Here is a 23896-nt window from a genome sequence, read left to right as displayed (position 1 = left end):
ACAGGGTTTTGACTCCCCTCCTCTTGGACACTTCAGGTTGTCTCTTGTCATTCACATGGAGAGTGATCCACCACAGCCAACCCGGGGCTCCTTGGGCACCTCGGGGCCTTTCCTTGTATTACAATACTGTAGATTCCAGTTGATCCCCAGGACCATTCTGGATTGGGGCACGAGGATCTCAAATTGCTTGGGACCTGCCCAACTATTAAAATGACATAGCAGCTCCTACCCAGCAAGATGCGCTCCCTGACACCACTGTCATTCGACTAAGGTGAGCGGGCATGAGACTTGGCCTGGAGGAGAGGGGCATCAAACCCTCAAAATACATGTCAAATTTCAAGTCTGCAATTTCAACTACCTGGTATTTTTGGCTACAAATGGAGACTGCTTAGAGGGAAAGGGGAGTATGCAAAATTAATAATCACTGGGAGATACACAAGCCTTGACAGCAGTTATTAGTTGTAAATGCAGGCACATCCTGTTTTGGCTTCTCTAAACAATACCAAGCTTCCTCTGCTTGTACTGAATGGCATCAGTAAAAGTTGTGTGTGTATGTCAAGAGCTGGCTGGAAAACATAATGGATTTTCAGTGAAAAAAAAAATCAAAAACAGCAAAAAAATCATTTCTGTCACCATTCTTCACTCAGCATTTCAATTTTTCTTTTTTTTATTTAAAAAGGGGGAAATCTGTTTTGATGAAATACCAGCTTTTTTCAGCAAAACTAGATATTTTTGTGAGCAAATCTCCACTTGGTCAAAAAGGCTTTTCAGTGAAACCCAGTTGACCAGCTATATAGCATGCATTTGGTTGTCTCAGGTGAGAAAATCAGGGCTAGATCTGCAAAAACTGCTCCAATGGCCACAACACATCTCCACTCCCACTGCTGAGGCTTTCTCTAGGACGAGGCATACCAATAGGATGATGTGACAGTGCCTAGTTAATGCATCAGGGCCTTCATTGCGCCGAGCACCATACAACGGCAGAGCCAAAAGACCTGGCTCTGTTTATGCAGTCAAGAGCCATGGGCTATCCCAGAACAGCGTTGCCGTCCTCCCAGATCTCCCTTGCCAACGCCCCTTCTAGAGCCAGAGCTGGGGGCTGTTCTGTCACCATGAGATTTAGCTACTGAAACGGACCAGCTGTTCTCTTTGTCTCTGCTTACCCATGATTGCCAACTAGCCACAGCAACTGTATATAATATAGCATATTTTTTAATTCTATTATTAACTTTCTTTATAAATCATGGTTTAAAACAATGCAAGTTATTTCAGTGGGTTTGTGCAACAAAGGAGAGTTTGGAATTCCTTCTCAGAGATCACTGCTGGACCAAGCTGCTGGGGAGAAGGGAACGGGAATTATCTGCTGCATATTTATTTGGGGGTTGGATTATTTGGGCGGGGGGAGGTGGAGGGAGGGGAAGGGGGCGCTATTTTTTTTCCCTCCTCCAGAGACTTGAAATCCTTACAAATACGCCCAGGTGGGAGAGTCAGCCCTCTAGCCCAGTCTGTTCTGTTGGCAAGCACGCCCCCCCCGCCCCTCCATGAGTCTGAGGCAGCCAGAACCACAGAGGCAGCTACCTAGTCTCATTCAAAAAAACAAAAAAAAATGCCTTTGTATACCCCATGTCTCCCCCATGAGTTTGGGGTTGATAGACGCTGACAATGGGAGAGGAGAACATGCATGAGTCAAATGCTCTGGAGTGTTTATGTCATGGTGGGGAGGGTGGCAGGGGGGCACTGGTCTGAAACTCCAAGGTTGCACTTGGGTTGCCCTAGAGGGGCTGGAGAAAGGTGGGGTTGGCACACAACCCCTTGGTTCTTGGTTGAAGGTGTGTGCTTATTTGCAAAGAGGCAGTCTGCTTTGCCATTGCCATCCCTCAGCTGGGCTGTCCTCATGCAGGGTTGGACAGGGGCACCCTGTCCCAGAAGCTCTTCTGTTCTCACCTTCTTGCTCTTTCCCCTTGGCTCCATCCCCACCGTTTTCATTGAGCACAAACACAGCAGTGACTGCCATATCTAAGGGCTAATTTTTTGCTGCCATAGCCTATTGCTACCTTGAAGGAATGACCAGGACACTTACAGGCGCGTTCTCAGTGTAAAGCTACCTCTGACATAAAGGCTGCTATCTCCTGGCTGTGCTCCATTGCACCACCCATGACAACACCCCCTCGCTCTACAGCTGCCCTTCCCTGCTTCCTGCCAACAGCCCTTGAAAATGTTCAGGCTCCATTGCCTTCCTCTTGAAGGCTCATTGTCTTATCTTTGGCCAAGCCCACGTGTCCTATATCACGTCACCCCTGATCTTCCCCCAACCTGGGAAGCCATGGAACCAAACCGGCTACAGACCCTGCACCCACCTTAGTAAAGTTCCCGTCTGCTGTCATGAGGCTCAGAGTTGCTTGGTATTCGTGCACTGTGTCCAGGAGAGGCCAGGAGACCTCAGCTAGGAGGAACATGGGGGCTGAAGGCAACACTGAAAGAGCCACACTGAGCTGCTAGTGGTGGAAGATACTCTTGGCAAGATGGAGTCCTGCACAGTGTCCCCACTGTCCCTTTTTCTCCCAGACTGAGCCAGTGAGGAGGGGCTGGTAGGGGCTGGTGAGGAGAGGTTTAATATGACAGGAGTTCATGGGAATATTGAGATCACAGGCAGCATCTCCCATCCCAGGATACCAACTTGAGCTCAGGAGCCCTCCCAACTGCCCACGTGGCTTCAAATGGCCTTGCCCAAGACACTGTGGGACCTGATCTCCTTCTCCCCAGCCTTTCTTCTCAGCTTCTGCATGCTGATGTGGCTTTTTCCCAAAAGCAATCATGGGAAGTGTGGGGGGTCCGGCCTAGCTCAGTTTGCTGGTGAGATACGTTCCAATCTTGCATTCAAGTCATTAGTTTTCCTGTCCGCACCCCCGAGCACGGCAGTCGGAGCAATGGGGATGTATCGGTCCAGCTAAATGCATTTCTCTATGCCTCAGACTTTGGAGGGGATGCCTGGGAAGTCTCTGACTGAGCAACATGATGGAAAAGCTATTTCTAATTACTGCTTTTTTTTTTCTTTTCTTTTTGTAGGGAGCAGGGAAATGGGGAGAGGGGAGGGTAGGTTTCATCCTTCCAGCCCAATCACACTTCAAGGTAGCAGTCCCATATGTGAGTCTTTTCCCGTGCGTTCCATTCTTCACCCAGTCCAGGACCAAGGTGGCTTTGTAAGAAGCTACCGACCCATAATTACCTTCCTTCTTTCTGAGGTACCAAAGTCCAACGTGGGGGCAGAGGTGCACATCACTTTGACTAGCTAGACAGCCCAGGTGGCAAGTTGCTCCGCCAGCTTTGGAAGCCAGTTCCTAGGGTCTAGGTGGACACTGGGCTGCCAGACCAAATGGACCCCTCACACCCGCCCATGGAAGGTCACTGAGAACAGAACATGCTGCTCCCAGCCCTCTCCTTATTTCTCACCCACCACTTCATTCACGTAACATCTTTTTATTGTTTTCCAAAAGATTTTTTTCAGCTGTTTTTTTTTTTTTCCTGCCTTTTCTTTCTTTTTTCCTTTGTTTCCTTTTTTTTTTTTTTGGTCAATTGCCTACAGAGCACTCATTTCCCAGGAGGGGGAGCGTGGGTGGTGGGGAGGATGGTGCGTGGGGGGGGAACAGACCACCAGGGGCTTTGAAATTCTAATTTATTCTGATTATTTTGAATGATTCTTCTTTTGCTTTCATTGTAGTATAAAGAAAGACGAATGGAAGTTAACTCTGTAGCTCTGTAGTTAATGATATTCTGCTTAGACTGAAATAAAGCACAGTCCAGTGGGAATTTTCCCTGTTGTTTCATGTGTGAATCTCTTCATCTTTGTGTCTCTGCCCATCCGCAAGACATGGCCAAACCCAGCTGACAGTGCCTCTTGGCACATGGCTTCCGGCGTGATGCTACAACCCTGAACTATCCGTTCTCACTCTTGATCTTTCTACACGGCCCACATGGTGGCTCTGACCGTATCAGCTCAGCTACAGTGCCGTCTGAGCAAACAGCCCCAAAAACCAGTTTTTGATTTACTGGGACAGGGAGAAATGGCAACAGACACAAGATCTTCCCAGAGAGAGAGAAAGGGAAAGAAAGCTCTCTGCGCCGTAGCGCTGTGGGAGCAGCTGTACTCTTTCCAAGGAGCTGAATCTTTCGTGTCGGCCTCTGGGCATTGGGGTCTGTGCTAAGGGGCAGCTCCTGCGGCAGGAGAAATCGTGGTTCCTCTGGAAGACTTTACATTCTGAATTGCCTCCAATTTAAGGAGACTCCATTTTAAATGGGGCGAGAGGCATTTGACATGAGTGGTTTGGAACGTCCTCACCTCGCCCCAGCTGATGTCAGTAGAAGAAAGAAGTACCCTGCTCCATCTTTGCAGCTCGGGCTGGTATCCTAGAATAAAGGTGTCCCAAATCAGAGGTCTTCTCGAAAATGTGGGGTGAAATCGTGCTCTCATGGAGTTCACCAGGGTCCGAATTTCATCGATGGCCCTAAATTTCCCCAGCAACCTTGACTCCTGAAATGAAGAGGATACCTCCTGGTGCTGAAGCACTGCCCCACTACTGAGGTGCCTTTCTCCCATAGAAATTCAAATCCCACCTCCAGCATGCCCAGCCTCGGTCCTGGTCGGGAAGTGCCACAAGGTGTTGGAGCTGAGCAGTGTCATTAAAGAGCTGGAACAAGAGGAGCTTCATATCACAGGCCCTGATTCAGCCAGACCTTCAACGCAAGCAGACGTGTAACATGAACAGCATCATTGACTTCAGTGAAGCTAGGCATGGGCTTAAAGCTGGGCAAGTGCCTCCAGCCCTTGCTGAATCAAAGCCAGTTTCTCCTCAATGGAGGCTGGGGACCTGGGACAAGCCGATGGCTTCAAGGCTGTCGGCACGCACAGAGGTGTGTTAGGGGCACACATAAGCAGGGCAGATACAGGCAGCACAGGCTGCTACAGGACAAAGCCATTCTCTCCTTTCTGAGGCCTGCAGGCAGGGCAGCTCTGGGAGAGTGGCGCAGCATCTCCCCTGCCTGATGGAGCAGTACCAGCTTGGTGCCGATGGCAGATCTGTCTTTCCTGGGGATGGTGGCTATGGGGAAAGGAGCCCGGTGAGCTTGACCAGACCTGGCTTGCCTGGCACCAAGCACTGTAGGTGGGCCTCGTCCCTCGTGATGGATGCCCCTTCTGTATTGATAGCGCTGGCATACTGGGAGCTCCCGCATCTTGCCACTGCCAAGACAACTTGCAGTCAGTAAATGGACCGTGTCCCAGAGCAACGCTGCAGAGACAGGAGCTTAGGGAGCATCCTTACAGGTCCCCTCCCATGCCAGTCAGCAGCTCTGCCTGCAGGAAACTGCCACGGTGGAGACTCCTACTGGTCATCACCTGCTCTGTCAGCAATGGGAGCAGGTCTCAGCCTTTGACTGCCGGCAGGTCAGCCACCATCACTCTTGCCCACAAGAAGCTCACATCACTGAATACCTAGTAGCTTGCCCTGGCTGGTGATGGCATTGCCATTGTGGTTGGTGCCTCCTGGAGCAGGGCTTCTGTCACAGCTCTCCAAAGCTCGGTTGGCACTGCTGCACCAAGATGGTCTCACTAAGTGTTGGCAGTCACTCATTGCTGAGCAAGGAGAGATGGCAATGGGGGGGGGGCACAGCACCTCCTCCTGGTGCCAGGGGAATAGCAAAGCCAGCATAGAAGGGAACCAGTCCCCCACAGCAGGTTTCAAATGCTCTCCCCAGGCTCCACGTCCAGGTCCTTCAGCACTGAACCCCAGAGCTCCACTCCTGAGCCAAGAGAGCAAGACTGGCAGCAGTAGACGGTTACCTTCCACAGGCACTGATGAGTAGACCCGCCGTGAGCTCGTGACACCACTGGAGAAGTCAGGGAGAGTTTTTTAAAGAACTTTAATAAGCTAAAACCATTTTTTGTTTTGTTTTGTTTTGTTAGTCGTTAAAAACGTCATCACTGTAAACGTGAGAATGGCCACCTGCCCCGCCGCAAAGGCCAGGCCTGCGGGCAGAGGGCGCATGAGTGAGATGGGACGTGGCAACGGGCTCCTTCGCAGTGCTGGGACAAAGGGACTTTGGGGCCAGGTTGGGGAGGAAACAGGGAAGTATCCACAAGTCCACCCCTTCTGCATTCTCTGCTTTACATCTATGTACAGGCAGAAGCGGAGCCGGGGGGGGAAACTGAGTCGCTGCTGAGCTTCTGATGTGGCGCCACAGCCACCACTGTCCAGGCGGAGGCGCTGGCTAGAGCAGCATGATCCTCCCTGAAGGAGGCGGCTGAGGCCTCCCCTCATCCCCGACCTCCCCCACCCCCCTTCTTCCCGGTTCCTTCTTCCAGCCGGTGTTTTCATTGCTCCAGTCGGCAGCCTCGGACACCTGGCTCCTTCAGCCCATGTTGAGGGGAGGGAGCAGTTCGCTGGCTCCCTGCACGAACAAGTGGGATGCTCCGTGCGCCCCTCAGTTTGTGTAGACCTGAGTTCCAATCACGCGCATGATTTCCTTCTGGATTTTGGGGTCCTGAGTATTAATGTTGGCGTCTCCTACTTGTCCATCTTCGTACCTGCGATGGGGGAGAGCTCCATGAGGGGAGACACAAGAATGTGGGGGCCCGCGGGGCTAATAACAAGCCTTGTGCAGCTCTGTCCAACAAGGGGAGCTTCCATGCTGGGCTGTGGCCCATCAACAGTGTCTCTGTGTGGACAGAGGAACCTCTGCCTTCACACGCGGGCACCTCACGCTGAGCGACAGGATCATGCTGATGAAGAGGGCACTTCACTTAAAGCACCCACACTGAGCCACACCTGGGGATGGTCCTGTCTGTTAATGCTCAGGATGCAGAGCCTGTGAAGGGGCCTGAGCATCACTCATTGGCTGGCTCTCGGGGTGGAGGCAGGTCTCTGCCTAGGCAGGATGTGGCCAAGGCCAGGCTCCCAGGGACTAAATGCAGCCCCGCTGCTGGGACGCAGATGCTGTGCACGGGGATCAGGGGCTCTCTGCCCCCACACTCCCTCCTGAGCTGCTGCTGTCTCCCTTCAACAGCACCCCATGCTCACATGTATCAGCCATTGAGCCATGCCTGCTCTACCATGCTGGGGCTCCCCGTCGGCCTGTTGCTGACCCCAGGTAGGCAGGCAGGGGGCTGAGAATGCCCCATGCCTATGTCCCAATGCAGCTCTGGCCAGGAGTTCGCCCCCTGCCACCCTGCAGTGCCAGAGGGAGAGGGGGTGGCCACAACTGTGAGGCCTGGCTGCACTGGCACGGAGGCTGCGCTTGAGATCCACGTGTTGTGTGTGTGAGACGTGCCCCCTGCCCCCACTGGAGCTGTGCTAGGAGGCATGGGCCACAAGTCCCCTTTTTCCAGGGCTGGGGAGGGCTGGTGCCCATGACATTTAGCAATCTCCTTTGCACTCTTGATGCCCTGGCCCAGTCTGGTCAGCCCCACCACGCCCCAGTACTCACACAAAGAAGAAGCGGGTGCAGACGTGATCCGAGACTGGGCACACCCAGATGTTTCCGTGCTTCTGGAGGTCCTTGGAGGTGATCACTGCCAAGAGGGAAGGCCATCGGACAGGTGCCTGCCCAGCCCAGCCAGCCCCACCCTGTCCCTCATCCTGCACTACACCAGTGCCTTGCCTTAGACTTTGGCTATGATGGGCTACATCCTGCAACTGCCAAGGAGAGTGAGCTGCCTCCTGGGACCCTCCTTGCCCACTCCAGAGACAGGAGGTGGCTGCCGGCCGCTAAAGGACAATAGGGTATGGATGGTGCTGCACAGCAGTGCAGCCAAATGTCAGTTCCAGGGAACTGCTCTAGACTGAGCCATAACCCAACGGACTCCTGTTCCCGCAGAACAGGCGCCCGTCCCAGCAGCCACCGTGAGCATTTATTCATTCATTCATTAAGTTCTGTCCATTAGTGACATTTACTGGCCAGTGCTCTGGAGGTACCAGCCCCCAGATCAGAGGCTCTCACACTCCCCTTTGATGTATTACTAGTGTCCAGCCACAGTCTTTGCTGTATAGGCAGAAAAAAGGGTGGGAGGGGAAACTGAGGTACCAAGCAAGGAAGGGACACTCCAATGAGACCAATGCTTATTTAAGTGTCAGCAGCAACCCATGCTGCTTTACTCCCTCCCTTCCCTTGGCAGCTCACTGAACTGGGGGAGAAGGTCAGATCATTAGCATCCTCCTGCCCCCAGGAGAGCTGTGGGATGGGGATTCAAAGTCACCACCACTATCTGAGGAGGAACCCAAGTGAGCAAAGCCAGCCAGGACTCTCATGGATGATGTGGCATCATTCCCCTCCTGCTGTGGTACTCGCATCATTCCCCTCCAACCATGGTACTGGCATCCCCTATATCCATAGCTTCATGGATGATGTGGCCACGGATGATGTGGCATCATTCCCCTCCAGCTGTGGTACTGCCCTGGACAGGCTGAGACACTCCCATAAAGGGAAACAAACCCATGTGGGCTTCCATGATGCTCACAGCACAGGAGCTAGGGACCTCTTTTGTTACAACCCCTCTTCTCAGGTAATCCATGCACCGGGGTAGCTAGGGAGGACAGCACAAGTGGGATGATGTCAAGAGCCACTGTAGGAATGGGCAGGAGTCCTGAGCAGTGTGCCCCTCCCACCACGGCATGGGGACAGCAGGCACCAGGGGCACTAGCAACCTCGGACCTCAGAAGGCAGACCAAAGATGCCCACAGCACCCAGGGCTGACGCTCCACACCCTTGTTGCTGTATTGTTCCCAGGGGTAGACAGTGAGCCAGGGCCTCTTCTTTCCCCTCGCCCCCAGCCCCTCTTACCTTCACAAAGTGCTATGCAGTTCAGGTTCCGGCTCTGCAGGAACCGCGACTGGATGGACCGGGTCTGCAAATGATCCACACGGAGCCAGCGTCACCGCCTGCCCCCTGCCTCTGCTACTCAGCAGCCCGGCCTGCCCCAATGCCCAAGCCTGCAGTGTGACCCCAGTGCCCAGCTCCTCCATCCCACGTTTGCCCTTCCTTGGCCTCTGTCGTTTGCACAGATGTGGGTTTTGTGGCCCTGCTCTCATCTCAGGGGTGGCTCTCAGGCTCCGTCCCCTTCCCAGTACTCAACAGGCTGATCTCCAGGCTGCTTAAAGCCTGCCACCCTCCACTGAGTGGTGCCTGGGGAATCTCCAGTCGCACTGAGTCCAGGATTTGATGCAGGTCCCATGCAGAGGTTTATGGCACTAACTTGGGCTGTGCATGGGGTGGGCAGGCACAGAGCTATACTAGTGCAGCTCAGCTTTGTCCCCAGCCACCAAATTCCCTACTATTCCTTGTCTCTGGACACATAATAAGACTTTTGGCTTTGCACAAATGGCCACAACAAATACTCCCAGACATCTGTTGTAAGGCATGCAAAGGATGTACCACCAGGGCTCCAGATGTAGAAGATCAGGGTGACCACCAGACAGGAAGGTGAGTACAAATGTACCAGTTTTGTGGAGAGGCAAACTGAGGCATAGGAAGAGGGTATACAAACTGCTCAGGGCTGGCTTTGAACCCAAAGCTGCATTGCTATCAGTATGATCAGTGTTCAACTGAGGCCAAGAGCCCAGGAAAATCCCATCTAGAGAGGCTGTCACATGTACAGTCAAATAGGAGAGTGGAAATGGGTGCAGAACCCAGGAGTCCTGATGCCCAGTCACCTGCTCAACCCACTGGACAATGCTCCCTCCCCAGAAGTACAGCAGCAGCAATGTATTATGGGGTATGTCATACATCAATTTTGACACCCCTTGAGGTCAGAAGAGCAAATACCCTGCATTGCTCCCCAGTCTACCCTGCCCCTCGTCCTTTGGGGCCAGTTACCTGGGGGATGGTGTTCATCCGGTTATATCTCTGGACCAGCTCATCCTTCGAGGGCATCCGGTGCTGTCCTTTCCCCATACCTGTTTGGCAACAAAGTCACAACAGCACCACGGATCAGCACATGTGCACTCAAGGCCTCCCTAGGGCAAGCATGTGCCACAGGGGACAGCTGCTTTCTGAGGGAGATGGCAGGGGGCTGTGCTGGGCAGTCTACTTTGAGTGGAGGGCAGCAGCACTACATTTACCACCAGCCACCCCCGGCTGGGTGGGACAATGTCATCAGAGAACAGCATGGCTGACAACACAACCCGCAGCAGGATCTGAGGGGCACAGAGTTCAAGGCAGCCCAGGCCAACGGCCAGACATCGAGTTGACATGGTGAATATATGAGATGGATCCTGGCCGAGCTGGGAAGCACTCTCTCGCTCTGCCAGGCACCCTGAGGAGAAAATGCTGATTATCTAGGTCCTTACATGGGTCCTCCTCACCTGGTACCACACAGCCATGTCTAGAGCTAGGCTCTAGGATTAGCCCCATTTTACAGAGAGGAAACTGAGTCATGAGGTAGATTCAGAAGCATGATCAAAGCCACAGAGGGCTTTACAGCCAAGCCAGGGAGCAGACCCTTTGTCTCCTGAGTCACAGTCGGTGCCCCTACCCACTATGCAGCCTTTCCTACCCTATGTCCAGGCCTTGCCTTTGACATGTAACATCGTCTGTAACTTAACACGTAAAAGGCTCTAAAAGAGCAGGGATCTACAATAAAGTGTTACCAAAAGGGCTGCATGCTGCTGTTGGAGAAGTGACACAGAGACACCTACAGTGCTGCAAAGTCACCATCAATGGTGGTCTGAAGGGTCAGGGTGGAGTGGTGCCCAGGTGGTGGGAGCCCGGGGGTTGGGATATCTCAGTCTGGAGGCTGTCATCGGGGTTGCTTCGCTCAACATGCTGTTGGGCAGAGCAAGCCTGGTGGCCCTAAGCTCAAGTAGTAGAAGCGCTCTTGTTGATAACACAGGCTCCCTGACTTTCTTGCGTCTGGCTTATGTTGGACCCCTGAGACATGCACCACCACTAAACACTCCTGGACCAAATCTATGCTGCCCAGGCAATTTCTGGGTTCAGGGCATGAAGAGAGTCAAAAACAAGCTGCCAAGGGCCTGTTCCTGAAACTGTGATGGGTCTGGCAGCTCTGACCCAGGGGGGGAAGGCCTGTACCAGGGCAAGATGTTTCAGTTGGGCTGGAGGCGAAGGCTGAAGCAGACATCATCTTCTGCCTCACAGACCTGCCCAGGTTGCCTGAGCCCCAGATCATGAGAGTGACAGTTTTGGGGGGCCACGGGGTGCCCCAAATGAGGGCTGTGGGAATCACAGTGATCCTGCATTTGCCTCCATGTGTGGAGTTGGTACCAGAGCACATCCCTGCTCCCCAGCCTCCATGGACCAAAAAAAGGATCAGTAAAAGCCCTAAAAGCCAGGGCTCTATGGAAATCTCCTTCCACACCCGAGCACCCCTTTGGCCCTGACGGTGCTATCTGGCCAGTAGCCATGATGTCTCTGACTGCCAGCCCCGAGAAGCGGGCTCCTGAAGAAAGAGGCACCTGATTGTCTCTGGAGCAGGCACTGGGATTTGCCTGCTCCTTTATGGGAGCCAGCAGCCCACAGGCTGCTTGCAGGTGGCAGAGGGGAGCTAATGAGGGACTCACCTGACCAAAAGAGGGCTCAGGCTGGGGCTATATAAACCCAGAGCCTGCAGAGGTAGGGAGTCTCTCTCCAGCAGTCAAGAAGTGAGGAGCTCCTGGTTGCAGGGGCTCTTGAAGGGACTTGGCTCTTGGCTGAATGACTTTGCAGGCCTGGGAACAGGGGCAAGTTCCTGGGACTGGGAAAGACTGGAGTTACAGGCAAGGGGCCCTATTCTGTGTTAAACCCCTATAGGGATCAAGATGCTTGGCAGAGGGCAGGGATGTTTCTTATTCATTTGAGCTAAACCAGTAGTTTAGCCTATTGAGAGAGCCTCAGACTGAGGGTGGGACCCAGTGAGGAGCCCGGGAGCTTAGATAAAGACTGGGACACAAACTGGGAGGTCTGAGAGAGATCAGGGAAAGGTTGAGCTGGGCCAGAGGGTCCACAAGCCCAGAGTGCCCCAAGCTGGACTGGGGGGCCTGAGCCTGGAGGAGGAGCTGTGTATGGGACGGGGGGTCTGTGAGCCCAAGGGGGCCAAGTATGTAAGGAGGAAGATCAAAGAGAGAACGTGCGTGGGGCTTGGGATGCGGTATAGAGGAGGTGAAGCAGTTGTACATCTTGCCACTAAGGCTCTTGGTGCCCTGCAGGGGCCTAGTAAGGCTGAGGGCTGGATCGAGGCTGGAGGGGTCTCGGGAGAGACCCAGTGGGAACTTATTGGGATTAGGGCTTGCTCTAAGGCCTGTTGGCAGCCTTCCTGAATCAATATTATAAGAACAAGGTGTGGCAGGAGAGTAACCCAGGGAGAGTGGCATTGGAGGTTGAGCCAGGCAGGAGTGCTAAGGCTACTAGGGAGCATCATGGCCAGCCCTGTGACAACAAGCCCGTCACAGTCTCCAGCGACTTTTGCTGCGGGGCTTGGGGCTGGAGTGACGCATGGCTTGGTACAGCTCTCCCACCAGCCACACCCTTGCTCTCAGCTGGCCAAGGAATCACAGGGATGTTTGCAGAGGGGATGGAAGTGGCTATGTGATGGGTGGCCATCCTGCCTATCCACACAGCCCTGCTACAGCTTCAGGGCTGGGGCTGCTCCCCCTGTATCTCATAGCACAGGGGAGATGCAAAGTATCCATCAAGGGACATGGGGCTGAATGCAGAGGAGGCTGGCTAGGTTAGGACAGCAGACAACAGATCAAGCTAGGTCGGTGGTGCTAGGACTTCCCCTCCCTCCCATCATCACCAGCCCCAGACAAGACAGGTGGGGCCTGATGGAAATGTCTCAATGCACCAAAATACTTTGTTTCCTGAACAGGACTGCTGCTCCCTACACACTGCCATCTGCAGCTGGCAAGTGCCTTGGCTCTGCACAGGCAGCAGCTGATTTAAAAACAGACTGGAAGGGAATCCCCCAGCTCTTTGGGGCCCTTGCCCACCCCTGGGCAGGACCCATGCTCCAGTAAGGATTACCAATGCAGAGTCCAGGATAGGCCAGGGCTTGTTCAGGTTTGCAAATGATTTTGCCACACTAAGTGGTTCCAGGGACCTTTTGGATAGCCTACCAAAGTCACTAGGGCTAGGCACTTAAACCTAGCCCTGAGATCATCTGCACACACAATGCCTGGTTTTCAGACTCCACCATGGAGAGACGACTACCTCAGATGAAAAATGTAATGCAAAGTCCAGTGAGACTGTGTGTGTGAGGAAGACCAGGCAAAGTGGTTGGCTGAGAGCAGTGTCCTGATGCCAGGTACCTGCTGCATCCAAAATTTCCACTGAAATCAATCGCTACGAGCCTTTAGTGTGCAATCAAAGCAGGACTGGCCCACATGTGGGTCAAGATTTCTTACAGTGGCCTTAGCAGAGGTGTTCCAGGGAGCACATGGTGATTGGGGAGGGTCAGAAAACAGGGCATCTTTCCACTGAAATCCCTGCCAAAACGGAAAAGCCATTTTTAGCAGAACATTTTTTTCAGAACGTTTTTCAGATGAAAAATTGAGAACTGGGCAACTTTGGACATAACATTTCAATCTGGAAATACTGCTCTAAGAGGTCTGACGGGAGCTGCAGTTCAGCCAACTTAGGCTCCCGTTATTCTTTTTGAGACGCAGTTCTTTATCGGCCTACACTTCCCAGGATGCACCACGGTCTCCCATTGGAGAGGGTAGGCTTTTTTTTTTTTTTTTTTTTTTTTTTTTTTTTTTTTTTTTTCCTGTTTTTTTGCACCGGTCCTGGAAGCACTGGAATACCAGGTCAATGCATGGAGTGGATGGAGCACGCTCCACTTCCACCACCCAATAGCAAAAAGAATATGCTCAATATAGACCTCCTATGGAGGACATATCAGGCAGGCTAGAACAAGCCCCAAATGCAGCTCCCAGGAGGGTGTGAACAACCCCAGGATGGGAGTGCTCATAACCCAAACCCCACATAGGCTCCACTGCTAGAGCTGGGGCGCTACCTCACAGAGCCCAGTTGTGGTGCATCATGGGAGACCAAACCTGGGCAAGGAGCCGGGTCCGTAGCACAGGAGCTGCGGGGAGCTGGAGTGTAGCTGAGCTCCCCCAAGGCACCGCAGGAGCATTTCTGACTCGACAGTTTGGTTTTTCAGCCAAAAGTGACTAAATGAATTATCTGTACTTCTAATTTTTACTAAAACATTCATTTTTGAATCAAAGCATGAACTTTCCATTTAAAAAAAAATTGTCAAAAATCCTATATAAGGTAAAACTTCCAACAGGGCCTAATCTCCATGCATTTCCATAGCCATTGGCTCATTGGCCTTTTGTGCCATTACACTCGGAGAAGCAAAACGGTGTGAAAAAAGGGCCCCAGTAATTATCCCGTGATCTGGGGGCCCGAGTTCATAACAGAGAGATTCCACCCCCACAACACCACTCAATGGTGACAAGAGCAGCATGGCGGCACTGGGGCCCAGTCGGCTCCAACAGCAAAACCATAATTGTCCTCGCTGACGGTGACCTCAGGGGGAACGTACTGCACGGCCAGTGACCAGGGGGGGGCGGGGGCCATGTGAGCCTCGGTCATCCTTTGAACACTGGCTACCACAGGCATGCACCATATGAGCTGGAAAAGCACCTTGCTGCTTAACAGCAAGGCAGGACCCACCGTTTTATGAGACTGGACCTGCCAAACTGCAGGCTGCTTCCAGGCACTTGGGACAGTGGCCACATGAACCAAGATCCCACCACTTGAGGCCACCCCTGTCTCTTATAGGGAGTACCCACACAGCCAGGGCCTGCCTCACCCCGCAGCATCCATCTGTTGGGAAAACTGCCATGCACGCAGGCGGCTGCGGAGTACAGAACAGCCAGCGGACGGCTAAAGACAGGGGATAGGGGTGAAGGAACGTATGGAGGGATTGCACAGCTGATAGGTACGTGCCCCGCCACACACAAGAGCCAATCTGCTGAGGCCTAAACTTCCGAAAAGATGGGTGCAATGATATGCCAATCACTGGGCTAGCTCCCCTATCACCATTGGTTAAACCTGCCTCTGTCACTCACATGCCCAGCTTCCCTGGCATGGCACAGAGGATGGGCTGATAGGGACAGGAGGGCCTGGGGGTGCTGATGACAATCATATAGAGTCTGGTGGCAGAAGCCATGTCTGGAGCGGGGCTGGCAGTTTGCAATAGAAGGTGAGGCCAGCACTTGGGGATGGATCTGAGAAGGGCTTCCTGGGCTGGCACTGACCTGATATGGGGGTTGTGCCCTGCAGCAACACTGTGGGGCTGGGGCAAAGCCAGAGCACGTCCACAGCAGCTCTGTGGATCACCACAGCAAAAGCATCTTGGCTCCCTCCCTTCCCCCAGCACTCTGACCTGCCAGGCCCTGCCGTCACCCTGGCAGGCTGCACTTGGGTGTACATGCAGGGGAACATGCGGCTTACAGATGCCATGGGACAGGGCATGCACAGACAGGTGGAGAGATGGCAGGGCAGAGAGCCTCTTACCTGAGTATCCAAAGGAAATACTGGAGATGGGGCTCAGGTAGATGCCTTTGCCATAGGCTGCTCCATGCAGCTTGCAGGGAAACACCAGTGTGAGCAACACGCACAAGGTGCGAGCAAGTGGTGAGGAAGTCAGCACCCCCTCGCCCCAGCCTCAGTGGGGATAGGAGCAGATACCATATTATCCCAGCCCAAAAAAACTGGGACGGGGGAGAAATCCAGAGCACGGACCCTCTGGCAGGTGTCAGCTGCACGTCCCTACCCACTGCCAGCCTCTCCGGCCTTCCCCTACTTCTATCATGCTATCCATTGACTCCTCTCCATCCACCCTACCCCTACCTACCAATCTGTCTGCCTGCCCCATGCAACAGGCCCTGGCTCACCAGGCTGTCTAATTATATCTGTCTGCCTGCCCCTTCCAGGAGCAAGTAATTCAGGGCTGCAGCATACCACAGAGAGGTGGGTGGGTTTGTGAGGCTTGGCTGTCGGATTTAAAGCTGCAGTGTGGCAGGGAGGAAGAGCAAAGACCTGGACACATGACCTTCACCCACAGCAAACAAACTCACAGGATTTCCTAGCAGTAAAAAACAGTGCTGCACACCCACCTCTCACAGCATCTAGAAGAGCCCCCAAGGTCAGGAGGGACAGGAAGGGTTAGCTACCTCAGCAGGACACAGTCAGGACCCAAGTGCATTGTCCATGGAGAGCCCACCAACCCAAGGGCCACCACACTGACACAAAACCCTACTGCAAGGGACTTGCTGGAGCCCAGCACTGCGGGGGTGAATCTTGGCTCTGGACAGGTTGGGGATCTCCAAGCCGCTGGCTCCTGGATGTCTTGGGGAGAGGCACTGAAAAGTCTGGGTCATCATGCATTTTACCAAGCTGCCCCGCGGCGGGGTGGGGTGGGTGCAGGACCATTACCTGCAGTTTGGTGTAGGACGCATTGACCAGCCCATTGCGCAGGATGGAGTGCCAGTTCTCAATGTGAGAGCCACTGCAAGAGCAAGGTACTGGGGGTCAGCAGCATGGCCCAGCATGGACTGTCCTGCCACTCACACCCTGTCCTTCCACTTAGAACCACGGCCACACACTCTCCAACCTCCAACACGTCCAGCTTTCCTGGCACATACACAACCTCCACTCAGACCCGCAATCACATGTACCATCTCTGCCTCACATCCATATCCTTCCTCCTCCTGCTCAGTATGACACGCACGCATCTTTCTTTCTTTCTTTCATTCAAGGTGTCTCACACACACCCTCCACTCAGAATCACAAACCCTTCCCTCCTTCTTTGTGCATCCTCTCACTGCTCGTTCTCCCCAGCCCTGTCACACACACACCCCCATTTCCTCTTGCACCACCTGCATGGAAATGCACACACATCCTGCCTCCCTCGCAACTCAGCCTCCATGCCCACTGCCCCTCCACATCAGGGCCTAGGGCTGGGGCAGGCAGTTATTTTGGGCAGAGGGCCGCTTACTGAGTTTCAGCAAGCTATCGAGGGCCGCATGACAGGCAGGCCAGAGCAGATTAATATTAATTTTCCAAATTTTTTAGGGGCCCCGCGGGCTGGATACAATGGCCTGGCAGGCCGCATCCAGCCCCTGGGCCTCATTTTGCCCACCCCTAGTCTAGGGCCCCACACCCTCCCTCATACTTACACACTCACTAAATTGTGCCCCCAAACACACACACCGACACTCCCCTCCCCTTTGCTCTGCTTCAGCAGGAGACACTCTCACAAAGTCCCCTTGTGAACAGCTCTGGGCCCTGGGGCAGAATAGTGGTTCAAGCTAACTGGAGATGCTGGCTCTGCTCCCACCACGGAGGATAAACAGCAGCAGCCCCGCTGAATGAGCGCCCTGTTCACAGTGGGAAGGAAGCTCTGGACCTCCTCTGCCCACCGCACACGTGACAGTGACGGGGCACAACGGAGGGTTAGAACAAGCAGAGCTGGGATAGCCTCAAAAGGGCCAGGACCTGTCTGGTGCAGATAAGCAACTGCCAGTCTAGTGGCTCCTTCACAGCCTCACCCCTGGTATTTCCCCATGGGAAGGGGTGGGCACACCAGGCTGGGGTTGTCCAGCCAGCAGCACATTGTTGCTACAGTTTGGCAGGCAGCAAGCAGGAAAACAAGGCAGAGGGGTGTTAGCCAGCTGCTGACTGCCCTGGAAGCCAGTCCTCATCCCTGGGCCATGGATCAAGTTATTTCTGCTATCATCCACAGAAAGTCCCCATCCCTTGGAAACAGCTTCACCTTTCCATTGCCAGGCTAGCTCTGAGGGCCTGACCCAAAGCGCTGCTACCAGCACAGGAAGAGATCAGGTTATGGGGCAACGGGTTCATTCTGGAGCAGCTGCTTCTCCCTCACTGCGCTGTCCCCGGTGCTATGGGGCAACTGAGCAACCGCTCCCCACAAGGCTGGCCAGCCCAGACCCCGTGTGGCCTAGCAGCCTCCACAGGGAGGAGTAGCCGGAAGCTCCTTGGTGCACGTGGGCAACAAGAGGGAGCCTCCCTCTCTGTGGACTTACTGGAAAGCGAAGGTGCTGCCGTAGAGTTTCTTGGCTGTGCGGAAGCGGGCTTCCTTGGCCGGGGGACTACTCAGCAGGAGGAACTGGTGTGAGGTGTGCATAAATTTCAGCTGCTACCAAGGGAAACATACGAGCAAAAAAGAGAAGGAGCAAGACAGAGAGAAAGAGAAAGAAATAAAAGAGAGAGATCATGCACGGAAGCTTGTTTCAACGCTGCCCCCAGCTCCATCCCCGGTTGCTGCCCAGACCAGAGCAGGGGCAGGGCTCAATGGTGCATGGATACTGGGGGAGCCACTGGTAGCAGGACAGAGGCAAGTTGAGCCCCCAGACAGCTCTTGTTGGAGCACAAAGGGGCGTGACAGCATGGAGGTCAGTGCTAGATGCTGCTACCCACCTCTCAGCCCTACACAGCTTGGGACAGTCTGAAAGCCATTAGTGGATACTCATAAGCAAGTGCCTTGTATCTGGCATCCTGCTGGACTCATGCCCCTGTCATGAAGATGCCACCACCAGGACTGAGAAATCCCCTCTCTGTCCCTGAACAGGCTCTTGAGCCCAGGGAGAAGTCACCCGTGAGGGATGGGGGACTGCTCAGCTATTGCTCGTGTACCAGAGGGGACTCCAGTCCCGGGAATAAGGAGCGGGGAAGAGCCCACAACAGCTGGCGCGGGCCTGCTCAGATGCCAGCTGGGCAAGGGGAGGCAGGTGCTAGGACCCCGCCGGCAGACAAAGGGCTCTTCTGCTGAGTCACACTGCTGGCACTCACTGGCAGAGCTGAGGGCTGCTGAGTCATGCCAGCAGAGGCGGCCCATTGGCACCAACCCAGGCGTAGAAGAGGGATGTCAGGAGCTGGGGAGGCCGAGAGAGGGGTTGCCTGGCTGTAGGCCTGAGCCAGGCCAACGGTGTGGGGGAGAGGAATGGACGGCTTCTTAATGAAGTCACTACAGCAGGGCACGCACACGCCACTGAGGCACCCCGCCGAGCACACACAGCTGAGGGGATGTTTGCACACACGACCCTGGTCTCGTCTGCATCACTGTTCCCCTACCACACACACACGCGCACGCGTGCGCACACACACACATCCTGCTGTTCTAAGCCCTAGTGCTTCCTTTTCTATTTGCTCAACTACCCTTGTGAGACCCAAATCGGGGGGGTGACTCTGCACCCTGCGGGGCAGGGAGGCTCTGCTGGGCAGAAGCTCAGATGGGTAGAGTGCAGTCCTCCTCATCTCCTGGCTTCAGGGCTGCACCCACAAGGGGTACAACACCAGAGAGCAGGGTGTCTGCCAACCTGACCCCAAGGGGAGGAGATCCCACCCCAAGAGGGGAGCAGCTGCTTACCCTGCTGAGAGGTAGCTTGACAATGTGTGACCTGTTGCTGGAGATTATCCTGGGTAGTGGGGGAGAAAGAGACCGTTAGCCCATAGGAGTGACAGCCAGCCCTAAATAGACCTGACCCCTGGCCTAACTGGTGGGCTGTCCTCAGCATGTCAGAAGACAGTCAGATGATCCCCGCTGCACCTCGCTGGGTGCATTCACAGGGCAAAGAGCCTGTCCCCAGAGCTGTTGCCTTTCAGGCTTCACTACCTGCCCAAGCTGACCCCTGCAAGAGACGGCTGCCCAGAACCTGGCCACAAGGGATGGAAAAAGGCTGAGCCACATACTCCTCCCAAGGTCGCAGCTCCCTGTATGGCACCCCCAGAAGCACAGCCACACAGACACAGCTTGGGGGGCACCTTCCTAAGCCAGGGCTGGCACAGGGGAGCCCAGGAGCTGGGCACAACCTCCACTCCAGGCTCAGAGACACCCAGGCTTTTCCTTTCATTGATGATCCTGGGTTTTGACCCGTCCTGCCTTGGGGATGGTGACACTGTGGGGCCCAGAAAGCTCAGGATCTCCCTCTCTCCTGGGTGGTCCTCCAAGAGGAAAGGTCCTTTGGTCCCCTGCCCAGCCCTCTGAAAGTGCACCCCTTTGTGAGCTGGTGCATTCACCCCCTGGCACCTCACTTCTCCTTCTGGCCCCTGCTCTAACTCAGCCTGGCTCAGAAGCCCACTGTGGGATTACCATTGCAGTAGCGGGTGTGCAAGAGGGTCAAGCTTGTCCATCTGTTTCTTGATTTCCAGATACGAACCCTGCCAAAGATAAGCCAGTGATTGCAGCTACACATATAAGGTTCCCCCACTCATCAGGCAGTCAATCCAAGTCAGGACAGGCCTCAGTCAGAAAGGCCTATCCAGAAGTGGACCATGGAGTCTCTTTCGCACAGGAGGGGAAAGCACATGGCTCATGTGCTTTGGTAGTGGGTAGAACAGAGGGTCACTAGCAATCCTGGGTCGTGAGGGCTGGGGGCAACAGACAACTACTCAGGAGCATGTGGGTCCTAGACCCAGCTTGGCTTTCAGTGAGGCACTTCTCAGGACAGAGACCCCCACTCACTGTATATCTGGGCAAGGTCTACCACAATGGAGCCCTGGTCATGGTCCCAGGCACACAAATGCAGAGCTCTAAGGAGTCCTGAGGTAGCTTGCTCCACCCTGGCATGCGGAAAAGCAGGCGGCTGGAAGCCATCCCACAAGGATGGGGTGGGAGGGTCAGATGTTCAGGGGAGTAGAGAGAGTCAGAGAGCTTTCAGGTCTGCCCTGGGCCTGGCCTGGCCTGGTGGTGGCAGCTCTGGGTACCTGGGTCATCTCCCGGATGGACATCACGCTGTCCAGGGCCTTCTGCAGACGCTCATAGTTCTTCTTCTGCAGCACACGGGAAGGGAGGGACAAGTGTGTCAGCCTCTGCTCCCTGCCAATCCCCACACCTTGATGTGAGGGACACTTCACTCACAGGTTGTGACCTCCCTGGGAGACTCCGAGTCCCTGCATGATCCTCTCCCCTCCACCCCGTCTCCCACACCTCGCATCAGAGCTCAGTGAGAGCAATGATACCACAGTCATCGATACAAGTAAGAGGGGCCTTGGACCTGATTGCAACCTGCCCTCTTCCTCTTGCATGGAACTGCAAGCCGCCCATAGAAAATGGATGTCAACTTCAGGGCGCCTGTCCCAGGCCACTGTCACCCACCGCATCCTGGCGGGCTAGGCCCTGTTCTGATCCCCACCTAGCAACCCCTATATCTCCAGGCAGATGCCCAGGATCAGTCGACAACCAGGAAGAGGACATCCCTCTACATGACAGTGTAGCATCTCCTACCCCTCAAGGGGCAGCCATGTCTGGAAAGGTTTACGTATGCACTGCCTGCATGATACAGCCAACCTGCTACCCCGATGTGAAAGCAATGAGCACCCTGTTCACAGTGGGAAGGAAGCTCTCTGGACCTCCTCTACCCACTGCACGCGTGACAGTGACGGGGCACAATGGAGGGTTAGAAAAAGCAGAGCTGGGATGGCCTCAAAAAGGACCCAAGCCCAGTTTGGTGACCCTCCCAGACCAATTCCCGGAGTCTCACTCGCTGCCCTTCCCTCTCATTTTAGCCCAGCAGTGGCATAAGGACCCTCCTCAGTTTCCTGGCCCCCCTCACACTCACCTTGGGGTTAAAGGCAAGCGTTTTTGGATCATTGGGGTCCACCACAGAGGGGTAAGGCTCAAAGATGATGCTTTTGCGTGGAGACTCCAGGGCAGCCCGACACATGGCCACAAGCAGGTCCACCACCTGGGGCAGAGGGAGAGGGGCTGAGAGGAGGAGGAGGGCAGGCACTGGGAGAAAGGCCCTGAGCTCTCTGTCACCCCTAATCACCCTCTGCTAGTCCCAGCCTCACAGGGGCCTGACCCTGGTCCCTCCCGAGTCACAGATTAGTTTTGCCTTCGGCTTCACGGGGAGCCAGCTCAGGCCCTGCTGCAAGATGCATGACAGAGGCTGCCTGTGTGGCAGTGAGCTGCTTCCACGGCACAGGGCCCTGCTCAGGAGCAGGGAGGGATCTGCTCTATACAAGGTAGGGAGAAGATGTCCGAGAAGCACCCCACGATGCAGTGCTCCTCTATGCTGACTCCAGTTTCTCCCAGCGCTGGGCTTGGGCTCCTGGAAAGAACAACTCCTCAGAGGGCTTCTTGCCTACCATAGAGACAGACCCCAGGCCACTACAGCGCTCCTGCTTCCCTAATTGCTCGCCCTCTCGTTAGATGGAGATGGCCCTTCTTAACCCTTCCTTCCCCTGCCCCCAGTGAAGTTCTTCACTTGGCGCTGGCACCTCTGCTCCTGTGGCCACCTCCTCCGCGGCCCCGGACATCACTCCTAGGGTGTAGAAGGAGAAGACGCACAGCTCCCGTGTACACACAGCCGGCTGCAGGGGAGACAAAAGCGACACTGGGGTCAAAGGTAGGCTTGCGGGCGGGCCACTGTGGCACTTCCACATCGCTCTCCAGCCCTAGCTCCAAAGCCACGTGCAGTGAGACTGGAGAAAGGCCTGGTGTCTCCGCAATGCTGCTCTCACCCCCAGGGGCTGTGACCAGCACGTGCTGCTGGGAGGCTGTTCCCATATGCACTCTGGCAGCATGACCACACACTGATGCAACCTGGGAACCTGTTTTGTTTCTGCCTAGCGTGGCAATTGTGGGCTCCCGCCCGCGCTTTGCTGAGGGGCACAGAAGCAACCATGGCTCTGCGACAATCCATCCGCCTTCTCCACACCTTCACCTGAGGGGCTCAGACAGCTTGGCGCAGGCGCCCGCACTGGCCAGCTGCAGCCCCCGGTGGCTGGCTACAGGAGGGTGCGAGCACAGTGGGGAAACTGAGGCCCAGGCTGACTGAGGCACAAGGAGGAGGGCAGATGAACACTTGTGTGCTGTTTATGAGTCAGACAGCAGGGGGCAGCAGCAGAACAGGCAACTTTCCCTCCGGCGCAGGCCAGCGCAATGCGCGCGCCATGCTCCATCCCCCAGGGAGACGTCTGGCCCCACCAGCCCAGGAGTGCTGGGGCGATAAAGAAGTACATGAGGGATGAGGAGGGGAAGGAAGGAGGTACCTTCCACCCCAGAAGTCAGGGTCTCTGCCTGACCAGGGTGCAGATGGATCATGATGGAGCAGCAGAGATTTGCCAACTCTGGTTGATCCACGGGACACCCGGCCTCCAGCCATGCCAAGGGCTCATCCTCTGCCCCAGGGGCACTTCTCCACCCTGGATGGGCAGACAGTGCCACGGGCACAGTCTGGGGCAGGCCGTACCTTGAGCATGGACCCGTTCTGGAAGACGTGCTGCTCGTCACACACCACGCAGTACTCGTTCAGGGTGGGGATCCGCTGCTCAGCGTACTTCATGATCTGCAGAGACGAAGCATGGGGGAGCAGGGTCAGGAAGAAACCCCAGCACCAGCCACCCTGCACCCCAAGGAAGATGCCAGGACAGGCAGTACCAGACCGTGCAAAATCTCACACTTGGTGGGTACCATGTCATCAGGCAAATGGCAGGTCTGGGCTGCACTGGCTCTGTCCAGTCCCACCTGTTGTCTTAGCGACCAAGCTGGGCAGAGTTCACCTACACCCCATGGAGTTACACCCAAAGTGTAGGAGTTACACCTTCATGCACTTGGCCCCTATCGGTCAGCCACTGCCCTACCCCCATACACCTGAACTGAAAGGACCAGCAGCAGAACAGGCATGATCGGGGCAAGTCTGCAGAGCTCCTCATGTCCCAGCCTGGACTGACAGCTCCTCATGACCGGTGCCAGACACATTCACAGCATCCCATGACGAAGGAGCTCCTCTTGCTATTGCTGGACATGACTCCTGGAAGCCAGGTGGCAACCTGGATACCTGGGATGAAGGCTGGAGTCGTGGCCTGGGACATGGGAGCCCTGAGTACAACAGTGTATTGAATGTCTCCTGAGGCAACACACACTGATGAG

General features: G+C 55.0%; 1 protein-coding gene across 5 annotated transcripts in view; it reads right to left on the bottom strand.

Annotated features, from left to right (window-relative positions):
• Positions 1–5897: 5897 nt before the first annotated feature.
• The window catches only part of PARP6 (poly(ADP-ribose) polymerase family member 6), a 46333-nt gene continuing 28334 nt past the window's right edge, over positions 5898–23896 (bottom strand). For 2 of the 5 annotated variants that reach the window (XM_019533273.1, XM_019533275.1), the window contains exons 11-23: positions 23217–23312; positions 22243–22335; positions 21582–21707; positions 20728–20793; positions 20114–20181; positions 19391–19439; positions 18048–18160; positions 16435–16507; positions 15514–15583; positions 9865–9944; positions 8833–8896; positions 7480–7564; positions 5898–6580 (exon numbers count right to left, since the gene is read on the bottom strand). In XM_019533273.1, coding sequence (XP_019388818.1) covers positions 6478–6580; positions 7480–7564; positions 8833–8896; positions 9865–9944; positions 15514–15583; positions 16435–16507; positions 18048–18160; positions 19391–19439; positions 20114–20181; positions 20728–20793; positions 21582–21707; positions 22243–22335; positions 23217–23312 — 1086 coding nt within the window. In that variant the 3' untranslated portion in view covers positions 5898–6477. Of the gene's footprint in view, positions 6581–7479; positions 7565–8832; positions 8897–9864; positions 9945–15513; positions 15584–16434; positions 16508–18047; positions 18161–19390; positions 19440–20113; positions 20182–20727; positions 20794–21581; positions 21708–22242; positions 22336–23216; positions 23313–23896 lie in introns of those variants that run through there. The other 3 variants (XM_019533274.1, XM_019533276.1, XR_002100713.1) reach the window with 2 other exon arrangements.

Source organism: Crocodylus porosus, unplaced genomic scaffold (genome assembly GCF_001723895.1).
Source record: "Crocodylus porosus isolate Cpor-Errol unplaced genomic scaffold, CroPor_comp1, whole genome shotgun sequence".
NCBI lineage: Eukaryota > Metazoa > Chordata > Crocodylia > Crocodylidae > Crocodylus > Crocodylus porosus.
Note: the sequence above shows the minus strand (reverse complement) of the source record. Positions and strands in the feature narration are given on the sequence as shown.